The sequence below is a fragment of the Apiospora hydei genome, assembly GCF_038363865.1.
Source record: "Apiospora hydei strain CBS 114990 chromosome Unknown utg000004l_segment0_segment0, whole genome shotgun sequence".
Classification (NCBI taxonomy): Eukaryota; Fungi; Ascomycota; class Sordariomycetes; order Amphisphaeriales; family Apiosporaceae; genus Apiospora; species Apiospora hydei.
In genome coordinates, this window is record NW_027117363.1 from 2,026,662 (window position 1) to 2,046,104 (window position 19,443).

The following is a 19,443-nucleotide window of genomic DNA, read 5'->3' on the forward strand; positions in this document are numbered from 1 at the left end:
TTGATCGTCTCTGTTTTGCCCTTGCTTGACTCGAGGCTGACCAAACAACCAAAGAAAGGTTGCTGGAGCCTGTGGTTCCAACAGTCAAAGCGCTTTGCTTTTGCCCACTAATAACTGCTTGCTACATTCATAGACCCTACTGCTCCCGGCAGCCCGGCATTCCTTTCTTGAGAACTTTTTATTCCCGCCCTTTGCCTGGACCCTGGCGAGTCGTGACAAAGCAACTACCTTGAGCTCGAACACGGCTTATGCTTGCTTCTGGATTTTTTCCTTCGACTGGAGCTCTGTTTTGCCTATTCCCAAGGGGTCCGAAGAGGAGATTCGTGACAAATTTGACTCCCTAGCAGCATCCCTTGGGATCCAGAGCCCCATCTACTCCATGTGGAAAAGAAAAATTGAGAACGACCAGAAAAAAAAACCTCGATTCTCCTAGGCAACTGATAGTACATACATCCACACGGAAACCGCCGTGGTCATTTCGTATGTAATGATGAGATCAATAGTGCGGGCCACATACATCAGTCGGGCCACGAACTGGGTTCGAGGTCCATACAGTACATACATTGCTTGTTACTCCGGTCATCTTGGAAACATGATCTCCATTCCGTAACCCTCGCTATTACGCCACAGGGCTAGTTATTAGGGGTAGCTAGCAACAGCTAGGCGATGAGCACTGGGCAATGGGCAATGGAGGGGCAGGTGGCAGGGTGGGGCGCCCGGGGGGAGCTCCCAGCGAGTGGTAAGAGACGGCAGAATTAAAAAAAGTTGATCGCAGGCGCGCTTATCCATAGCATTGCGATAGTGATGATAGGCCATGCCCATGAAAATTAATGCAGATGCAGCATCGCATCGTCACATCAAATTTGCCCATTGGACCCTGAACACCAGTCAATATGGGAAGCAAACGGAAGAGATGTGCTAAGAACAGCTCCAACGACGTTCAACCGAACCGCAAGAAGTCAAAAGATGGCCACCAGGCCTCGCAACAACCTCCCGCCGATGGAGCCGTCGACCTGAATCTCGACAAATCCCCATTCTCTGCCGAAATAACCACCAACGACCAGCGAACGCGCGAGGCCCATGTCTATGATCTTCTCGGTAGCCTCGACAGCGCTGAGCGCATTGCAGCTGCAGATGCTGCCATTACCGGTCTCCTTGCGAGTGAAGAGCCCGCCCTGAGACGACATCTCGAGAAGCGCTTATTCCGAGGCCTCGCCAGCTCCCGCAATGCGTCAAGAGTGGGATTCAGTCTTGTACTGACAGAAATACTCAGCCAGCTTTTCGGCCCCAAGGCTCTGAGCAAGACCAAGTTTCCTGGCTTGCCATTCGCTATTGTATTGGACATCCTTCTGGAGAAGACCAAACCCAACGGGGCTTTGCCGGGACAAGAGGAGAGGGATCTATACTATGGGCAACTGTTTGGCTTACAGAGCTTCATCGAGTCGAAGGTGCTATTTGGCAGTGATGATTCCAGGTGGTCCAAGGTCATGGGTCTTCTGCTCGATCTGGCCAACAAGAAAGTATGGTTGCGCTCACAGTGTGTCTGGCTCATTGTCGAGACACTGCCGCAAATGGGCGAGGCCAAGGCCAAAGAAACAATCGAGCAGCTCATCAAGATTGGCTTGGGGAAAACAGCTGAGGGTGTTGGCCTCTGGCTTGGGGCCCTAACGTGCTATCCTGACATGAAGATGCCCTCAAAGCCATGGAGCCATCCCTTGGCCACCAAAAGTCTGCCTGAACTCGCCAATGTGCTCAAGGACAACGTGAAGCAAGACGATGGCAACAAAGAAGCTGTGGTGCTCAAGGCCAAGTCAGGCAGTTGGAATGCACAATTACATTTCGTGTGGGACCTGATTCTATCATACTTCATCGAGCGTGTTAAGAAGAGCAAATCAAACGATGCTGGCGACTTGAAGCTCTTTTGGAGCACAGTGATTGATGGTGAGCCTTTCTTCCTGTCCATGGCTGGAACCCTCTTCTAACAGCCACAGATGGCTTATTTTCCAAAAACGCTACCGAGGGACAGAAGTTCCGCGGCCTTATGATCTTCCAGAAGTTCCTACAGGCTTTCGCTGCTCAAAAGTCCAATGACTCGATCAAGGCCCTTTTCTCGAAGAATTTGATGAGATGCCTGATAAATCAAGCAGCTAAAGAGGATCGTTACCTCCACCGAGCAGCTACTAAATCGCTGAAGATTGTTGAGGGCATCGTGGAGACAGAACCGACCTCCTACTACCTATTTTGGAAGAGTTCCTCGGCAAGAATGGTGCTTACGACTTTGACCAACAAACACACCAGAGCACCGTGGAGAAGATTCTTCAGCACGTCACATCTGACAATGTTGAGGCTATTCTCAAATTTCTGAGAGAACCTGTTGTTGTCGTCAAAGAGTAAGTTTACCTCGTTAACCTCAATTGAGTATATTAACTGACAAGCATACAGGCAAGACGAGGCAGAGAAATCTCGCCAGGTGTATGCTGGGTACGTCTTCTTCATGTGTGTTCGAAGACAGTCATCGGAAGACGAATCGGGCGAGTTACAACGAGACCAAGATGTGGTGCTGAAGACTACACTTGAAGAGTTGGTGAAGAACTCATACTCTAGCTCAGCCAACTTCTCTCCTGAACTTTCTGACAAGACTCGACAAGTCTTCCGCAACCGACTGTCATCTGCTCTCGCAAAATTGACAAAGCGCCATTCGGATTATCGTTTCTTGTGCGACGCAGTGGTCACTGTAGAGCCAACAGCAGTCAAAATGAGCGCGGAGCTGGAAGCTGAGCGCAAGGCTGCACTGAAGTCTCTGCGGAAGCTGACCAAGCAGAGCCAAAAGGAGGGTTCGGAGAGCAGTCCCTCTCTTAGTCTCGCAATGCTCTATGCTATCACCATTCTGCAGCTATATGACGGCGATGCTGATGCTCTCACTACCTTGGAGGACTTGAAGCAGTGCTCGGAAAAGCTGAAGGAGACTGATGATGCGGCTTCATCTCTGCTGGTGGAGATCCTTCTCTCAATGGTTTCCAGGCAGTCTCCGTTGATGCGACAGATCACACAGCAGGTTTTCGAGGCATTCACACCGCAACTTTCTGCGGATGCTCTTGAAGGCTTGACCGAGCACCTTGCAGCGGAAGAGAACATGAAGGGACAGCAGGCTCTTTTCGACGCCGAGGATGAGGACATGCCTGATGCGGATCAATCGGGTGAGAGCGGAAGTGAAGATGAAGATGACGATGATGACGAAGACGAGATTTCCGAGCTTGGATCTGATGTCGAGTTCGTCACCTTGAACGGCGAGGAAGCTGACGCCGACGAGGATGAGGACGAGGATGAGGCGCAAGATGAAGCTAAAGCGAAGGACATTGCCGATCTCGATGTTGCTCTTGCAAAGGTCCTGGGAAGCCACCGTCTCGACCAGGACAACGATGCTGAAAGTTCCGATGATGACTCCGACATGACAGACTCGGAAATGATGGCGCTAGATGAGAAGCTGGTCGAGGTCTTCAAACAACGGGCCCAGAAGACCAACAAGAGCAAAGAGAAGAAGGATGCTCGAGCGATGATGATTCATTTCAAGCATCGAGTTCTCGATTTCTTGGACATCTATCTCAAAAGGAGGCGCATAACCCCTTAGCGTTCGGCCTAGTTCTGCCACTTCTCGGACTCATCCGTACGACGCAGACCAAGGAGCTCGGGAAGAAGGCGACTGATATCCTGTCCAACTTTGCCCGGGTTTTCAAGAAGGGAGAGGGGATACGGAAGCTTCTACGATCGACTCCGACAAGCAGATAGCACTGTTGCAAAAGATCCACGAAGAGGCCTCGCTGGACAGCACACGCCTTTGCCCGGGCGGTATCGACTACAAGTTTGTTGGTCGTGTCCAGCCTGTTCACTGCCGACAAGGAGAACATCCAGCGTGCTGCGGCTGTCTACACCCAGACCCAGATTGACTGGACTCTTGGGAGGAAACGGATACAGCCGTCCTTCTTCACAGATTGGATCAATTGGTGTCAAGGCCACGCTAGCAACGCGAAGGCATGAGCATGTATAGATATCGATAGTACCTAACCGAGATACCCCCATTTAAGAGGTTAGATGAATTATGCAGCAAAAGAATTTGAACGTGTACGAGCACTTGTGGTTTCCATTTTCATCACTTAGACGAGAGAGGCAGCAGACCTGGTTGGACTCGGCGCTCATCCGGAGCAGCAAAACGCGCCATGCCTTGGAGGGTGACATGATTCAGAACGGCAGCGCTATTCGGCAACACGCACTCAACCATACATCTGATGAGGAAACAGTCTCGAGATTTCCACATGCTGATCAATGCTTAGATAAGCATTGCTGACGGACCTGGCCTCCTGAAGAATCGCAAATAATGCCCTACCTACCTTGCCCGGCGTAGTCACCCACACGAAGTTTGCAGCTGTATGTGATTTAAACCGCATGAGGGCGGACGCCTCGTGACCGTGTGGTAGCATTGGCGAATGAAACGTCTCAGCCTGGGGTCAGCTACTGCACCCGGGGGCAGCCAGAGCTGTCGTGGAACCAAGGCTTGTTCAAGGAATTATTCAGCCCACCTGCCTAAAGGGGCACTTATTGTGGTCGAGGTGGTGGCCTCCCGTCTTCCGCCATTTGTCCCTCGACGACTCCCGCTATGGCTGACTCATTTGGGTTAGACGTGGTCTGCAGCTGGATAAGGGGATTTCTGAAGTATCACCGCAGTCCGTGGATGGTGAGATGATGCTGCTGCTACTCAGGGGAAGACGAAGTGGGATGAAAGATGTGCGTCTCTTTAGGGTAAAATGTCTATTATATATATGGGCGTCGGGCTCAGGTGGCTTAGATGGGTAATGCCATCGAGCCCATGGGCATCAAATAGAAACGAGTAAAAATGCCTTCCATCAAGACTGTCGCTGTTCTGCTCTTCTGGGCATTTGGCCTGGTTGCTTCGGCCGCGTCTCATATCGCGAAGTACAATAGCGATTCGTTGAACGGGTTCCTGGCCGACTCGATCCAGCTCACCGAGCAAGACATAGGCGACTTCTCCGCCATCGCCTTTGGCGACAGAGCAGAAGCATCAGTAACCGTATCTCGGCAGAAGCAGCAGCGATGCCGCGTCTTTCCAGGCGACGACCTCTGGTCCCCGACAGAAGAGTGGACGCGCCTCAACAACTCCTCGACGGTGCCCTGCTCCGGCCCACGCCCGCGGGTGCAGTCTGTTACCCAGAACACCCCGCCTACGACGCGGCGCAGTGCCAGTTCCTGCTCCGGGACGCCCGGTCCACCCGCTTCTGGCTCGACGATCCGCTCACGGAGCTGGCGCAGTGGACGCAGGGAGCACTTGCCTGGCCACCAAAGAAACGCAGACGCAGGGAAAGAACTGTACACGGGGTGGCTTCCCGGAGTATGTGGTGAACGCCACGACGGCGAAGCACGTGCAGATCGCTATCAACTTTGCCAGGAATAAGGGGGTCCGGTTGGTTATCAAGTAAGGTCAACCACAAAGCCCTAGTAATGCGTTACTGCGATAGGGTTTGTAGAGCCAACTGACTCGATGAATCAGAAACACAGGCCACGACTTCGGCGGCCGCTCCGTCGGCGCCGGCTCGCTGAGCATCTGGCTCCACCACATGAAAGCGACGCAGCACCTCCCCTCGTTCTCGCTCGGCAACTACACGGGCACGGCGGCGCGGTTCGGCACCGGCATCGAGGCGTGGGAAGTCTCCAACTTCACGGCGGCGCACGGCGGCATCACCATCGTGGCCCCGGCGGCAACACCGTCGGCGGCGTGGGCGGCTGGGTCGGCGGCGGCGGTCACTCGGTCGTGTCCTCGACCCTCGGGCTGGGCGCGGACCAGGTACTCTCCCTCGACGTCGTGACGGCGGATGGGCGATACGTCACGGCGGACCCGTTTACCAATCCGGATCTGTTCTTCGCTTTGCGGGGAGGTGGTGGAGGTGAGAGCTCCTGACTGAGCCCATGCTCTAAGAATGTCTTCATTAACCCTCTTTCCTCTCTTGAAGCAACATACGGCATCATCATCTCCGCCGTCTACAAAGCCCACCCACCCATTACCTTGACAACCACCTCCCTAAGCCTGACTCTGTCCTCCGCCTCCAGCCCCTCGATCCCCACCAACGGCGCCATCGTAGTCCGCAACGCCGACGCGTTCTGGACAGGCGTGGGGTTATACTATCGCTTCTGCGGCAGGATCATCGAAGGCGACGGCGGGCAGGGCTTCAGCTACATCTACCCGCAAGCAGACGGCGGCTTCCGCTTCACGACGACGAGCACCTTCCTCAACCGCAGTCGAGACGAGGTGGGCCGGATCATGCAGCCCCTGTACACCTCGCTGCGCCAAGCTGGCGTCCTGACCGCCGCGGACGCGGACCCGACGACGAGGAACTCGAGCATCTACGGGGCCTCCCGCCGCGGCGGTACGGGGACCAGCCCGTCAACACGCGGTAAGTCAGATTGTCTGCGGGAGAGCTCGTGCCAGCTGTGGCCTCGCTCACGCACACACCTCTGAGAATAACACGTTGCGGGGAGGCAGTACTAACAACAGAGAAACCATGGTTAGGTACCGGTCCCGCCTACTGCCGCGGGCCAACTGGGAAGACGACGCCCGCTGGACCGCGACCATGGCAGCGATCCGCACCGCAACCGAAGCCGGGTACGACGAGAACTTCTACTTCCACGCAACCCTGACGTCGCCGACGCGGGAAGTAGCCGGCTGGCCCGGTGCGGACAATGCTGTGAATCCCGCGTGGCGGGAGAACCTGATGCACGCTGTAAGTGTAGCAGGAACAGTACCTTCCTTCTTAACCAACCCCTATTATGATAGTTACCTTCATCGCTAACCACTTGCTTGCTCCCTGGCCCCAGATGCTCATGGACGTCCAACCCGACAACCTCACCGGCCCGCAAGCCCGCGCCCGCGACGCCCGGATGCAGCGGTACACGGGCCTGCTGCGGGACGTCTCGCCGGGCGCGGGAGCCTACATCAACGAGGCGGACCCGGGCGAGCCGGAGTGGCAGCAGGCCTTCTTCGGGTCGAACTACGCGCGCCTGCTCGAGGTGAAAAGAGCTTGGGATCCTTGGCAGCTGTTCTGGGCGCCCACGACGGTGGGCAGCGAGGCCTGGGCGGTCGAGGCCGTGGACGGGTACCCGAACTCGCAGAACGGGAGGCTCTGTCGGTCAGCTTAAAGGGAGTGAAGTACTTCGGAGAGCCAGGCTGATATGACGGATGTATTCTGTAGGCTAAAGGCGTTTGGGTGCCTCCGACAAGTTGCTCCTGCCTGGTATGTCCACTGACAGACCATGAGATTCAATATTAGCACGACAACCACGTAGCAAAAGTTTCATGGATGAGAAAGACCGAACAATAGATGTAAAATTGGTCCACGCCTGCTCAATTCCGATACGCGGTCGCCTGAGGGGCTAAACCGCTGAAGCATTCATATGTTGAGGACCCATCCAGCCTTGCGAGCATGATCGTTTGACCGCGATGCTTGAGATTCTTCGATAGAATTAGTCTATGCCGTTATCCCAATGCCTCCGGCGTGCTTTCTCGCCGCCGTATTGTACATGCGTAAACCTCATTTCTTCTTCTTTCAAGATGCAGGATATCATGATCATCATAGCTCCATCTTGTCGTCATCCTTCTTCTCGTCATCCTCGTCGTCGCCCTCGAGGGCCTTCTTCGCTAACCGCTCGGCCTCCTCCATGAGCTCCTTGGGCACCTCCTCGTGCCGGCCCTTGGTGGGGCCGTTGGCGCCGCTGATCCAGGTCATTTCGAGCTCGAACTCCTTGTCCTTGTTGTCCTGCTGCGCGACGTAGATGATGCGCGCGGCCTCCTTGACGGCCTGCTTGAGGTCCAGCTCGCCCTCGGCCAGGTTCAGCTTCTCGAGCTCGGCCTTGGCGGCCTGGCGGCCCTTGCCGGTGGCCGCGCCGTAGTAGCCCCAGTACATGCCGCTCGGCTCAATCATGTACAAGCCGGGACCGCCGTGCTTGCCCTCCACCTTGCCGCCGGCACCAATGGAAGGGCCGCTGCCGACCTCACCGTCTACGGGGGCCTCGAGCTCTGAATCAAAACCACCGACGATGGCAGTGATGCCGAACGGTCGCACTGATTGGTAGAGGGTGTAGGCTTGGAGGTAGCCACCCATGCGGGAGGCCAGATCTGAAGTGGAGATGGGGGTCTTGAAGGTATCGCGCCAGGATCGGGCCTCGTCGCGGGATCGGTCTACGAAGTGGCGGCCATCGGGGATCATGCCGGAGTAAACCTGGGGGGATGTGTTAGCTATTTGGTTGATTATTGACGTTATTCGGGGGCGGGGTGTAAAACATACGGCTCCCAAGTGCTTGTCGATAGTTGCGATTCTCTTGTTGGCGCTGGGCTTCAACAGCTTGGATGTGATGACCTTCTCGACTGCCAAGACGACACCATTTTTCGCACGAATGCCGATGGAGGTGCCACCGTTCTCTACTGCCTTGACTGCGTACTCGACCTGGAAGTTGCGGCCATCGGGGGAGAAGATGGAGTTGGCCAAATCGTAGCCAGTGCCTATCGACGTCTGCAGGGATAGGTTGGTTAGCTCATGGGCCACGACAAACCAAGCAGCTTGCAACCCGATGACGGGCTGCGGGAAACTTACCATATTGACAGATTTCTGTGAGAAGGAAAGCTACGGTGGTAGTGGGTGATGGTGTAGGGGAGAATTGGAGCAGGAGGAATGTCGGGCTTGGTGGTGGTGTTCTTGGAGTTGAGAGAGAGTCGAGGCTGTAGATGGGGACGAGGCAGAGAGCTTCACACAATCATCAGGCAACCTGTAGCTGCGTCGTCCATGCTATGCTGCTGTAGTAGCGGTACCCCATTACCAGCTATGTACCTCAGCCCGCCCACTACAGTACGTGCTGCGGTGCACGGACGCTACATGTGGCTTGATCGGTGGAGTTAACGCCATCTTGTGGCGGGGTCACTCACTCAAAACCTCCACTTTCCTCAACCACATCAATCCATAGCATCACGGTGATACGTATCAGCCAATGGATGACACTCGCCAATAATTCAAAAAGCTGGATAAAGACGCTATATCCCGATTTGCGATATCATGTAGGTATCAGTACGTTTATGCGTTGATAGTTGGAGCCTCCTTGTCACGAGTGCTGTTGGTACTTGCTACCAGTAAGAGTTCCAACTTGAACCGATGGGGTACCTCCTCATACATCAAACAGCTATCTACCTTGCTTCTTCCTGGCTACAGAAATAATGTCCGTAGGTATCGAACATGAAGACGAAGAAGGCATTTTGTTATTGCTGTATTTAACAATCTGTACATATCTGGCATCACAACTATGAACCACCGGCTGGTATCTGATCATCCGCATCTTTTATAATTGAATCGCATTTTAGGAAGACCACAAGGGTACCTGAGACTCAGTGAAGAAGCCAGTCTCTATCTATGACGAAATATCAAGCGATGCTATGAATTGCTGCTTCGACTTTCATAGTCGAAATCCGCATCGTCCAGCGCCCCAAATACCCTGTGTCAAAAGGAGACCGGCCCCTGTTCCCGTTAAGGTTACCTCGAGAGATTCGGGGTCAAGACTGTTGACTATGATCCGGAACGATGTCTTATAGATAGCAACTCCTGCCACCATAGAATTCAGGAGCCCCGAAGCGTGTTGGATATCAGCCGAACATTGTTGACCACCAAGGCGTCCAAACCCTCAGCAGCTTGTTTCTATCACTCAAATATCAGTATATGTAATCCATCGACTCATCCATCCAGGTGCATGTACATACCTTGGCCAACTCGGGACTATCGTTCAACGCCCCATACGAGCCGCAAAACAGCCCGAGATCCTTGACGTGCCGAATGAGCCTAGGGGCGGCAACAAGCGGCTCCGCTGCCATGACTATGCCCTGGAGCCCCCACTGCCGGGCGAACCGCACCGCCTGCTGGAGGCTGGTGGCGCGCCGATCGCCCGCATCGCCGCTGACCATGGAGTCATTGAGGAAGACGACCGGGTACGTCTTCTGCTTGGTGGACAGCAGGATGCAAATTTCCGGGTTGAAGCAAGTGAAGAATATAGACCGGTCCTTGCCGCCGTTGAGCTCGAACACAACATCAAGAATGTCGTCGAGGTACTGGTTCATCTCGGTGGCGTACGGCTCGAGGCCCCAGTCGGCCACCTCCGACAGCATGGGGTATTTCAGCTCGATGTCGAAGCTGACGTGCTCGGGGAACTTCTCGAACAGCTGCCTCAGGGTGACGAACCGGTCGTGGATGAAGTCGCCGCGAGTGTTGCCCTTCATGTTGCGGATGGAGTAGTCCACCGTGTGCTTCATGCGCTGGAGCATCGCGTTCGAAACCGGGTTCTGTCGTCCGCAAATCGATCGACTTTGTCTGGTGGGGAGGCAGACTCGGCCGGGACCTCTCGTCCCACGGCAGACGGCCTCGGGGAGCGTCATGATGCGGATTCGTCTGCGAGTCGCTGATGGCCATCCACTGCGCATATGTCATCGAGTGGACAGGGGTATCCAACCCCGTTTCGCTCACTGCCCAATCATGGTATATGACCGGCACTCGATCTCGCGTCACCTGGACGTCGAACTCGATGAAATCGGCACCATTATCCAGCGCACTTTCAAGCGAGAGCAGCGTATGTTCTCCGATCTGCAGCCTTCTGAGCTCGTTCTCATTCAATCCGAGGCCTGTTAAGTAGAGTTAGTGTGATAGTCGTCCTGGATTTTAGGTATTACTCACCTCGATGACCAATCACCTGGGCAGGGGTGAGCGAGCGCATCTTCTGAGGCTGGTTCACCGATGTACCCTCCTTGGGTACATAAGGCTTACAAACCAAGAAGGTGAATGATACAGAACCGGCAAATTCACCGGCAGGAGTGATAAGAGCCACTGCGGAATCGCGCCTCAGGCTCTGACGTTCCGGTCGGAACCACCCCTTGATGGAGTCGAGCAATGCGACCGCTGAAGCTATGAGATTGGGCTTGCCCTTAGACTCCTCGTCAACCTCAAAAAGCTTGAAGCTGAGTTTCATCCGGTCCGCATCTTCTGTCAGAAACTGCCACGTGGTGTCCCCTTTGTCTCCTAAAAAGGGCATCGAAACCCTGTGTGAGATGTCCGGATGATCGATCGCTGACACCTCGAGATACGTGCGGGTTGGAGTTGTTAACGCCTTCATCTTCTTATATAAATGCCCCTCCAAATCAACAGAGTTGCTCCTGACAGCTACATCGAAGGAGCCCAGGTTGACAAAAGACTGACGATGACGCAGAACCATCGTTGGAGAGAGGTGTAACATATGTTGGCCGTGGACTAACAGATGTTGTTGGTTCCGATAGCGGAAGTACTTTCGATGCCTTGGGCGCCACCAAATTTTCGGTGTTTGTTGGTAGAGAGTCCTGAAGCACAGCAGCAATTGCCATGTGTCCACGATAGGAAGCATGGTCCAATGCTGACCAGCCACGCCGATCTGTGTGCAGCGTGCTTGCTCCTGCAAGTAGAAGGAGCCTCATAACCTCAACATGGCCGCAAACGCAAGCAACTGTAAGCGGAGTCCAACTATAGAAGTCATCCGTTATAGATAGATCAAGCTCGACTGTTGAGGCCAAAAGAGCTTTTACAGTTTCGACAAAGCCCAGTCGCGCTGCATGGTGCAGAGGCGTATAGCCAGACTGGTCCCGGGAGTTCATTCCCTTCTCTAGTTTAATTAGTTTACGGGCGATGTCGCTTGACGCCGATCGAGTTGCAATATTCATCAAAGAACCTACTATTTCGTCAGTGAAGACAGATGCCTCTCCATCTGCTCGGTGTGTGTCCAGATCGACAAACACATTGACGACATCTGTATGACCCGAAGTGACGGCTAGGCCGAGTGGTGTGTCGCCAAACGCATCAGCCTCCAGCATCGCCGAGGGGCCCATTAACTTGATCATCTGGGAAGATACCTCAACCAGGCCGTAGTGGGCGGCATAGTGGATGGGCAACCGTTGTCTCCAGTCTTTCACCCATAAAAGTTGATGCTGAAAGGGGGACAAGTGCCTGATTACCTTGTCAAGAAGATCATGTTTCGCAGTGCTGGCAGATAGCTCGTTGGTAGTAAGACCGCTACTGCGGCAGAACTGCGTAATGAGCTGCTGCAGGGGGTCTTGGTGAACACAAAGCTCCCCATCAAGAGTTGCCGTAATCTCATCCAGAAGAGATTCGATGCAATCAATGGACTGGTGCACAATGGCTACCTGAGTGACAGAATAGAGCATTGCTTGGTTCTCGAGGTATGAAACAGGCGATGCCAGGACTACCATGAGAGCCGATGAGTTGTCTGTCCCGATTTCATTGATGACTTCGTCTGGGGAGCAGCCGAGTGCAGCAGGGTCCACCACGTCCAGGATCAGCGAATGTGATGCGATATTGTCGTCTTTCGGTCGCAGGCCTATTGCCCGCTGAACAGTTTGCAGCAGCGCCCTCATCCGGGGGTCTCAGCCGACCAGGCTCGCAAGTAGAGCAGGCCATTGTCATGGCCTTGCAATGTCCAATTCTCGGTGACCTCTACCTTGTGGAGGATACCTGCGATTGCATCTCGGTTGACTCTGGAGAAGACCTCTAGTTGCTCAACAAAGGACAAGGCCTCCAAAAGGTTAAACTCGAGGTCTCTTAGCTCAGGAAGGACGACCTCTGTCCAGTCAGGCGGCGCCGACGTGGCGGAGGGAAGAGAGAATCGAGCCTCGATACTCTGGAACCAAAGGCTGACCAGGCTTGACTGCTTATCGACGAATTGGTTTAGACGGGCTGTCTGCTCTCTCAAGGAACAATCCAATACTGTTGGGGCGGAGAACATAGGTCAACCTCGATGCAAACAAGCCATTGCTAGCAACTGTACCAGTGACAACTCACAATCGTATCTCTGGTCGTCGTTATCTTTCTGCTTCAAAGTCTGTTTGAGGCCATCATAATCGAGGTAGGCATTCGTCCATTGCGGGATCTGTGCAGTGTAGAAGTCGCAACCAAATTTCATATTGCTGCCAGGTGCGACGTGTCGGCGAGGAGGAGCAGAGGTCAGCCAAGGGTGAAAGCGAGTCTGTAAGGGTGTGGCCTGGCTCTTGCTGATAAGTACCCGTCGAGAAGATTGCACGCGTGGATGGATGGATGCCTGCCACATTCGATAAGGATCCAATTGAATACTTTGGAATGTGGGCAAGGTCGACACCAAGATGTGATGGGTTGGTCAAGATCTTGGTGTCTTGGCTGGATTTGCCTTGCTAAGAACCCTTATCGGCCCTGTCCGCGCTCTTTCCTGGCAAGAATAGCATTCAATATCCTCTCATTTCCCGCGGGTGGTACATGGATACGGGAGTCTGGGTCTTGCCAATGGCGACCACGCTGGAGCAAACAGAATCTGCCCATTGTGTTTCCTTGTTTCTCTCAACTGTCTCACACTTGCCATGCAAGACTCGGTTTGAGGTGTGAATGACGTGGATTGGCGGTATGTCAGTTTTGGTACGCCCAATAGTTGGCAAAGCAAATGCGGGAGCTTATCAACGTTGCAGTCGATCTAGATATGTACAGATTGCTATACAGAAGTATGTCCGTTGTACAATGAGATAGAGTAGGGGCCTCTAGCCAGAATAGTCACCCACTAACCAGCATCAAGGTTACAGGATGTGACCCCACTGATAGGCGCATGCATATATGTATTGTAGATGTAGGTTAACCTTAGGTAAAGTAGGTATACTCATGCCCGCAATCCCCATTTAACCTCATCAGCATATAGTCTCCCAAACGTAATCTCAATTACTCGTCTCACGAGCATGTAGATGTATATACCTTCAGGTATAAAGTGATTATAAGAACTCTGTGACCACTCACGACAACCATCTTTAACTCTGACCATGAGGCTGGGCGCAGACCATTCCGTTGTCTCGCGATGGCCTAAGTGCCCTGGCACCCTCGTCTTTACCTATCTTTGAGATAGGTCACAAGAAAAGCTCCTCCCTCTTTGTGCAATAAGTTTGGTTGGCTTCCTTCACGCTGGGCTCTTTGTAATGCTTCCCAAACAGATCCCTTTTGGTATCCCAACCCAAACAAAGCGAAGCAAGCAGCATCTCCGCTCGGTGTAAATCTCGCAAGTGAATGCTAGATAAGACGTAGTTTCCCTAATCATGATTATGATAAATGAACAAGAAATAATAACCTGTCTTGATTCTCGTTCTCTGTCTTTCCAAAAACACCCAATACTCTATCCCCAGGCCCGCTTCTGCTGTGAGCTCCCGTCATGGCAAAGCAGCGCAAGCCCGAAGGAGCAGCTGCGACCCGTCGACAGCCGCGGCGTGCAGCCAAGGATGAAACACTATCCACTGTTCCTCCTGTTGAGCCAGTAGTAGCAGCATCGGTACCCAATATTAGAAAGTCGAGATCTGGAGTCAAGAAAGCCCCCAGAAAGAGAACAGGACCCCCCGGGAAGCAGCTGCCTACCGAAGCCCAAGCTTTCGAAACGATGGGTGTCACCTGGGAAGAACCAAAGGAAGCGAAGGAGGCCGGCGATAAACGGGACAAGAAGCATAAGAAGTCACCGGGTAGCGCCGTCATCAATCTGCCAAAGTCTCGGGCCGGGGTGCAGAAGGCGTCCAAGAAGGGGGCTGCTCCTGGGCGTCCAAGGAAGATGCTCACGACAGCCCAGGCTATCAGGAGACTGAATGTCAAATTCGAAGAGGGCAACAACCACGAAGACAAGACCAAGTCCAAGAAGAAACGGAAAAAGAAGAAGTACATGGAGGACGACCCGATCCTCCGAGAGGAGAAGGAGGAAGGTCTCCAGCGAAGCCTGCGCTGGCTCCCAGTCCGGGGCCTGCGCCGGAGTCCCTCAGAGAGTCCCAAGGGCGTGCCCTCGCAGGTCTGGAACTCGTACTCATCCTTGAACGCGTACATTTGCGCAGTAAGTCATGAGGAGAAGCAACACACCCACACCGAACAGGAAGAGGAGGAAGGAGAGGAGGACATTGACAATCAGACGCAGCCGCTAAAACGACCCGCCGGGGTCCCCGAACCACTCTGGCATGCCTACCACTCCTTTGATGACTGGATGTTCAGGAAGTGCCTCACCCCTGAAGAGGTGCTCATGCTACCACTCGAAAAGACGGTTGATAAGGCGTGGCCAGGCGCCCCAAATGGTTTCCAAGTACATCGCCGAGGATGTGCTAGTTTTTGATGATCCGAAAAGGTCGAAGGCACCGCCTTCGAGTACAAGATTACTAGCCGTCATATGGAGCAGCTCAAGTCAGGAAGACGGGTGAGCATGGGGAGGCGTCCATCCCAGTCTCCAGATATAGACCTTGGGACGTTCTTTCCACATGAAGACCTTGAGATGAATGAGGTCAACTCAGATCTGGCCGGATGGGTATGAGGGCCGGTAAGCAAGATACGTGCTTAAGATGGAGTCACACCGACATAGTCATGTAACGAGATCTCTTGGTTTTTAAATCCATTTACTTCTTTATTCATTAGATACGTAACTTCGTCCCATCCGTTGAACCGTTAATCGTCCCATTTAGCTAAGTGATTGTTCACCTATGATGTGAAGCTCCGCCAGTGCAAATTCATACCGACAATATTTCATACAAATCGGTTAAGCATCAACCCAGCGCCCTCTCTGATAAGGTGTCAACCAGGATATTGGCATCTGCATGGAGATCTTCCAGAAATTGTTTCCTCTCCCATGTGCCCTTTGCCGGTACCGAAAGAGGGTTTTTCTGCTTTCGATAGGCGGCGAACACCAGACCGCTATTCATGGGACACTCCGCTGTCTCATGTTTCGCTGGTGCTCGTTGACAGAGGAATGAATGCATCCAGCCCCGGTCAAGCGTCTCAGACGCTGCCTCGCTCTTCTCGTACTCAAGCCATTCCGTGAATTGGAGGATCTTGAGATGTACTTTGGTGTATATCTTGAAAGGCTCCTCTAGGTCACTCAACCCGAATGCTGCCAGAAAACGGCCATTGGAAGGCGCTTCATGTTGCTTGGTGCCAGTAGAGCAGACTTGAGCTTGGTGCTTTGCAATAGAGCCCTGTACTGTCGAATATAAGGGATCCTTTGGCTCCTGCGGCCATAGGCTGACTAGGTATACCACATCGAAGCTGTACTTCTTTGCAATCCCGGCCGCCATGATTGCCCCAAAAGCACCGGCTGTGTTATTGGGCAGTGAGGGGGGTAATAAACAGAGACTCTGTCGGCGTCTCAGGGGGTGTGAGCTCTCCATGAGTGGGCTTGATGGCGATGGCTGGTGGCTTATGAGGTTTCAGGCCAGCTGTTCCACGCTTCTTAGCAATCCGGCTCGGTATATCTTTGGGAGGTAATGGCGGAGGCTTCTGGGGGTTCGATGAAGGAGTGCTAGGCCGTGCTTCTGCGATATCTTCATCGCTAAGTGCGTATATATCATCGAGAGTAGGTTCATGCAAAATGTGTTCTTTTGCAATGTTTGAGGCCATGAGGGGAAAGTGTGATGGCACTCTTCGTCCTTTTCAACCGAGATCGAGGTAGAACGGCAATGTTACCTGTTTCACCCCTTGTGATGGCTGACTCTGCTTGTATGGCAGCCATCGTGTTTCGTGGAGAGTCGCGTTGAAACTTATCAGTGCCATCATTGTCTTGATGAACTGATGTCGTACTTTGTTCGGGTATCGTTGTTGGTACGCTACCAATTGACGTGTCGGCAGCGCTGAAGGATCTCGAAGTCCTTTGGAGCGAGTCTTCGCTATCCGACACTGGAGGCGAGTATGTGAGTGGCTGGGACACTCGGGAACTGGGCTCGAGTTTGGGGAATAAGGAGAGCTTTCTCTCCGGTAATCTGGCACCCTGTCGGGAACGGCGGCTTGAGCTTCCCGGTACCTTGCCAGAAGCAGATCTTGAGCCTGCTGTTCCACTAGTTCTCAAGATTGGCGAAGGCTTCAAAATCATCGATTCCGCAGTGTCATCTTGAGCAGTCGGAGCAAGGCGATCTCCACGTGGCGGTGGATCGAGCGGGCTTAATAGCATGGAAATGTGCCTTGGGGACCAGTCCAATGAGCCAGATTCCAAAGGTTCGGCTTCCGGTGTTTTGGGGGCGCTTTCTGCAACATGTGCGGAGCGTGAGGAGGCATCTGATGCCGAGCTTGAGTGGGTAGTCGGAGGATGTCGGAACAAGGAGTCTTCTGGAAACTTGAATTTGGACAGCTGCTGGGCAGCATCAGGCTCGCGTTGGTACTCAAAGGATAATGACGAGTTTCCACTGCAATTCGAGCTCCGCGATGTCCCTGTATTCCTTGCTCTGGTATAATTAGACGATGACCGTCTCTCAAGATGATCGCCAGTCTCCGGTTGGCTCAACCTGCTACTCCTATCATCCTGACCCCCATAGTCCGACGGCTTCTCTCTGACGAACTCCTCTGCCCTTGGCGTCATACGCATAGACTTGGGCTTCATGTATGGCGGTGAAGGAAATACGAAGTTGTCCAGTAAAGGCGAGTTTCCGGAGATGGTCTTGTCCCTCTTTCTGGAGACGTTGAAGAGTTTCTCCAACCTTTCCAACCCGCTAGCCATCTTCTCTATGGCTATAGAGTGGTCTAAACGTATCGTAGTATAATTATCTAATCCAGCATTAGCGACACGGCGAAGGAGCAGCAGCAGTTTTCGAGTTCAGCATACCTCATATATGTGTGTCCCCGGTAGCTGGTGGCTTTTTTCTCGAGTATGTGAAGCAGGTCTACCAACTGTAACGCGGGGAAGATATTGCTAAGAATAAAAACTCCAAGTAACCAATAGATGTATGAGGGGGTGGTTGATATGTAACGACTAGCGACAAGGTGTAGGAATAACGGCTTGTGTCATAGAAAGTAGTCCACGGCAGCAATGATTCAAGTATCACAGGACTCGGCCAAGGGCGGCATTGATGTACCACAGGTCGTAGACATATGCTGTGAAACAGATTCGCAGGGGCCCAAAGATGGCACAACCGAGACGGACTTCGGTACTCGATGGCACAGCAGGACCCAGGGAAGGCAAACCTCTTGTAGTAGGATGTCGAACGAGAGGTCCGGAGCCTTGGGCGGTGATTGGGGATCGGGGAAATTACTTAAGTATAGATGGGTTTGGGGTAGAAGAGAAAGAACGGCTGTCTTTTTCCTGATGTCTCAAACCAGTGGTGTCGTAGGCCCAGGGATGCAGTGATGTCCGCAGAGAAGTAATTAGTTTTTCCAGAGTAGCGTAGAGGCCGTTAAGCCCTTGTGGCTGCACCTGCGAATGTGGAAGGGTTTCTTTGAAGGTGCTTTTTCCTAGCAGTCCGTAGTAGGACGAGTGGGCATGCAGCTGACTGAGGGCGATGCAGCTGACTGGAAGAACATGGGCTGGGGGGAGGCGGACAGACAATGAAAAGTGCAGTCAGCAGGCATGAGCCGTCAGGGGAAGAAGAGACGGGGCTTGAACCATGCCTCCTCGATAACAAATTCCACCGATGGGGGAAGATAACGAAGACCAACGGCAATTGTCAAGAAGAACCGGACAAGTGAATGCAGGCGTAATGGGGACATACCTTGGCCCTCCATACATGTAGCATTTGATCCATGAGACCAACGGGCACAGACTGGGTGGGAAGTGCGAAGTGGGAAATGTGGTGTGCAAGTGGGAACACACAATCATGTCATGCTATTGGCTGATTGGGGCCCGACCTGTCAAGTTAGGAATGTACGTCGCGGGGGGGCCGGGGATGTGGCTTCCTTCCTCCCAACATTCAGTGCGAGAGGAGAGCATTCAATAAACAATAAATCTGGGCAATGCTCATTGATGGGTGCAGGTTACCAAGATCCATTCTCAAGCTCCAGCTAATGTAGGTACATCAGGTATACTTTGCTCGATCATCGCCAGTCTAGCTGGCTGAGGCCATGCAACGACCTGCATGCATCATCTATCAACGGCCCATACGTTACCTACATCAATGAGTATCCTTTCGCGTCTTGCTAGGTGGCATCTGATTGATTGGACACTTCCCAGTGCACGTGTAAGAGGGGCGCAATGAGTCCAAATGACGAGAATCGTTGTCGTTGGGCACGGCCAAGCAATCCCCATCCTCGGGCCTTTTCCTTTGTCACCATCCCATTCTGGAATGCATCGAACGCTCTACATTCACTTGCCCATCTCTGTTGGCTGGCAATTATCGGTGGCGCCCGATTTCTGCCGGCTTCAGGCCTCATCACCTCATCAGCATCCACCGCTGGCCATGTACTACTGCCCGTTGCAGACAGTCCGAGCACGAACTGGCTCTGGTGGGAATATTGGAAATGGCGGCCAAATGGGGAAAGATCGTCAGCTTTCAAGCACCAAGGGGGCCCATATCCGATCAACTGGTGCGCTGTCTCCGGAACGGAGTGCCACTACCTGACCTACTACCTGCGGACT

At 53.3% G+C, this 19,443-nt stretch overlaps 9 protein-coding genes across 9 annotated transcripts; 5 read left to right on the forward strand and 4 right to left on the reverse strand.

The window, feature by feature from the left end:
- Positions 1 to 893: 893 nt before the first annotated feature.
- On the forward strand, positions 894 to 4,035 carry PG997_003141 (DNA polymerase V-like protein; the record flags this gene model as incomplete). The annotated part of the gene is given in 7 exon segments (XM_066807456.1): positions 894 to 1,941; positions 1,992 to 2,266; positions 2,299 to 2,390; positions 2,443 to 3,577; positions 3,610 to 3,726; positions 3,743 to 3,846; positions 3,861 to 4,035. The coding sequence occupies 7 exon segments, from the start codon at positions 894 to 896 to the stop codon at positions 4,033 to 4,035; spliced, it is 2,946 nt and encodes a 981-aa protein (XP_066671074.1).
- An 853-nt stretch (positions 4,036 to 4,888) lies between these two features.
- On the forward strand, positions 4,889 to 5,464 carry PG997_003142 (uncharacterized protein; the record flags this gene model as incomplete). Its single annotated transcript, XM_066807457.1, has 1 exon — positions 4,889 to 5,464. The coding sequence occupies one exon, from the start codon at positions 4,889 to 4,891 to the stop codon at positions 5,462 to 5,464; it is 576 nt and encodes a 191-aa protein (XP_066671075.1).
- An 87-nt stretch (positions 5,465 to 5,551) lies between these two features.
- PG997_003143 (uncharacterized protein) lies at positions 5,552 to 6,526 on the forward strand (the record flags this gene model as incomplete). Its single annotated transcript, XM_066807458.1, has 2 exons — positions 5,552 to 5,954; positions 6,021 to 6,526. 2 exons carry the CDS (start codon positions 5,552 to 5,554, stop codon positions 6,524 to 6,526), a joined length of 909 nt encoding a protein of 302 aa, XP_066671076.1.
- Positions 6,527 to 6,569: 43 nt separating this feature from the next.
- Positions 6,570 to 7,203, forward strand: PG997_003144 (uncharacterized protein; the record flags this gene model as incomplete). Its single annotated transcript, XM_066807459.1, has 2 exons — positions 6,570 to 6,788; positions 6,883 to 7,203. 2 exons carry the CDS (start codon positions 6,570 to 6,572, stop codon positions 7,201 to 7,203), a joined length of 540 nt encoding a protein of 179 aa, XP_066671077.1.
- A 431-nt stretch (positions 7,204 to 7,634) lies between these two features.
- PG997_003145 (nucleophile aminohydrolase) lies at positions 7,635 to 8,657 on the reverse strand (the record flags this gene model as incomplete). Its single annotated transcript, XM_066807460.1, has 3 exons — positions 7,635 to 8,282; positions 8,349 to 8,573; positions 8,655 to 8,657. 3 exons carry the CDS (start codon positions 8,655 to 8,657, stop codon positions 7,635 to 7,637), a joined length of 876 nt encoding a protein of 291 aa, XP_066671078.1.
- A 1,008-nt stretch (positions 8,658 to 9,665) lies between these two features.
- PG997_003146 (glycerophosphocholine phosphodiesterase Gde1) lies at positions 9,666 to 13,182 on the reverse strand (the record flags this gene model as incomplete). The annotated part of the gene is made up of 7 exons (XM_066807461.1): positions 9,666 to 9,743; positions 9,806 to 10,511; positions 10,549 to 10,717; positions 10,770 to 11,252; positions 11,302 to 12,466; positions 12,577 to 12,842; positions 12,918 to 13,182. The coding sequence occupies 7 exons, from the start codon at positions 13,180 to 13,182 to the stop codon at positions 9,666 to 9,668; spliced, it is 3,132 nt and encodes a 1,043-aa protein (XP_066671079.1).
- A 1,113-nt stretch (positions 13,183 to 14,295) lies between these two features.
- PG997_003147 (uncharacterized protein) lies at positions 14,296 to 15,228 on the forward strand (the record flags this gene model as incomplete). The annotated part of the gene is made up of 1 exon (XM_066807462.1): positions 14,296 to 15,228. The coding sequence occupies one exon, from the start codon at positions 14,296 to 14,298 to the stop codon at positions 15,226 to 15,228; it is 933 nt and encodes a 310-aa protein (XP_066671080.1).
- Positions 15,229 to 15,652: 424 nt separating this feature from the next.
- PG997_003148 (uncharacterized protein) lies at positions 15,653 to 16,180 on the reverse strand (the record flags this gene model as incomplete). Its single annotated transcript, XM_066807463.1, has 1 exon — positions 15,653 to 16,180. One exon carries the CDS (start codon positions 16,178 to 16,180, stop codon positions 15,653 to 15,655), a length of 528 nt encoding a protein of 175 aa, XP_066671081.1.
- A 25-nt stretch (positions 16,181 to 16,205) lies between these two features.
- On the reverse strand, positions 16,206 to 17,613 carry PG997_003149 (uncharacterized protein; the record flags this gene model as incomplete). Its single annotated transcript, XM_066807464.1, has 2 exons — positions 16,206 to 16,480; positions 16,569 to 17,613. Coding segments are annotated over 2 exons (1,320 nt in total), but the record flags the coding sequence as incomplete, so codon positions are not given.
- Between the last annotated feature and the right edge of the window lie 1,830 nt (positions 17,614 to 19,443).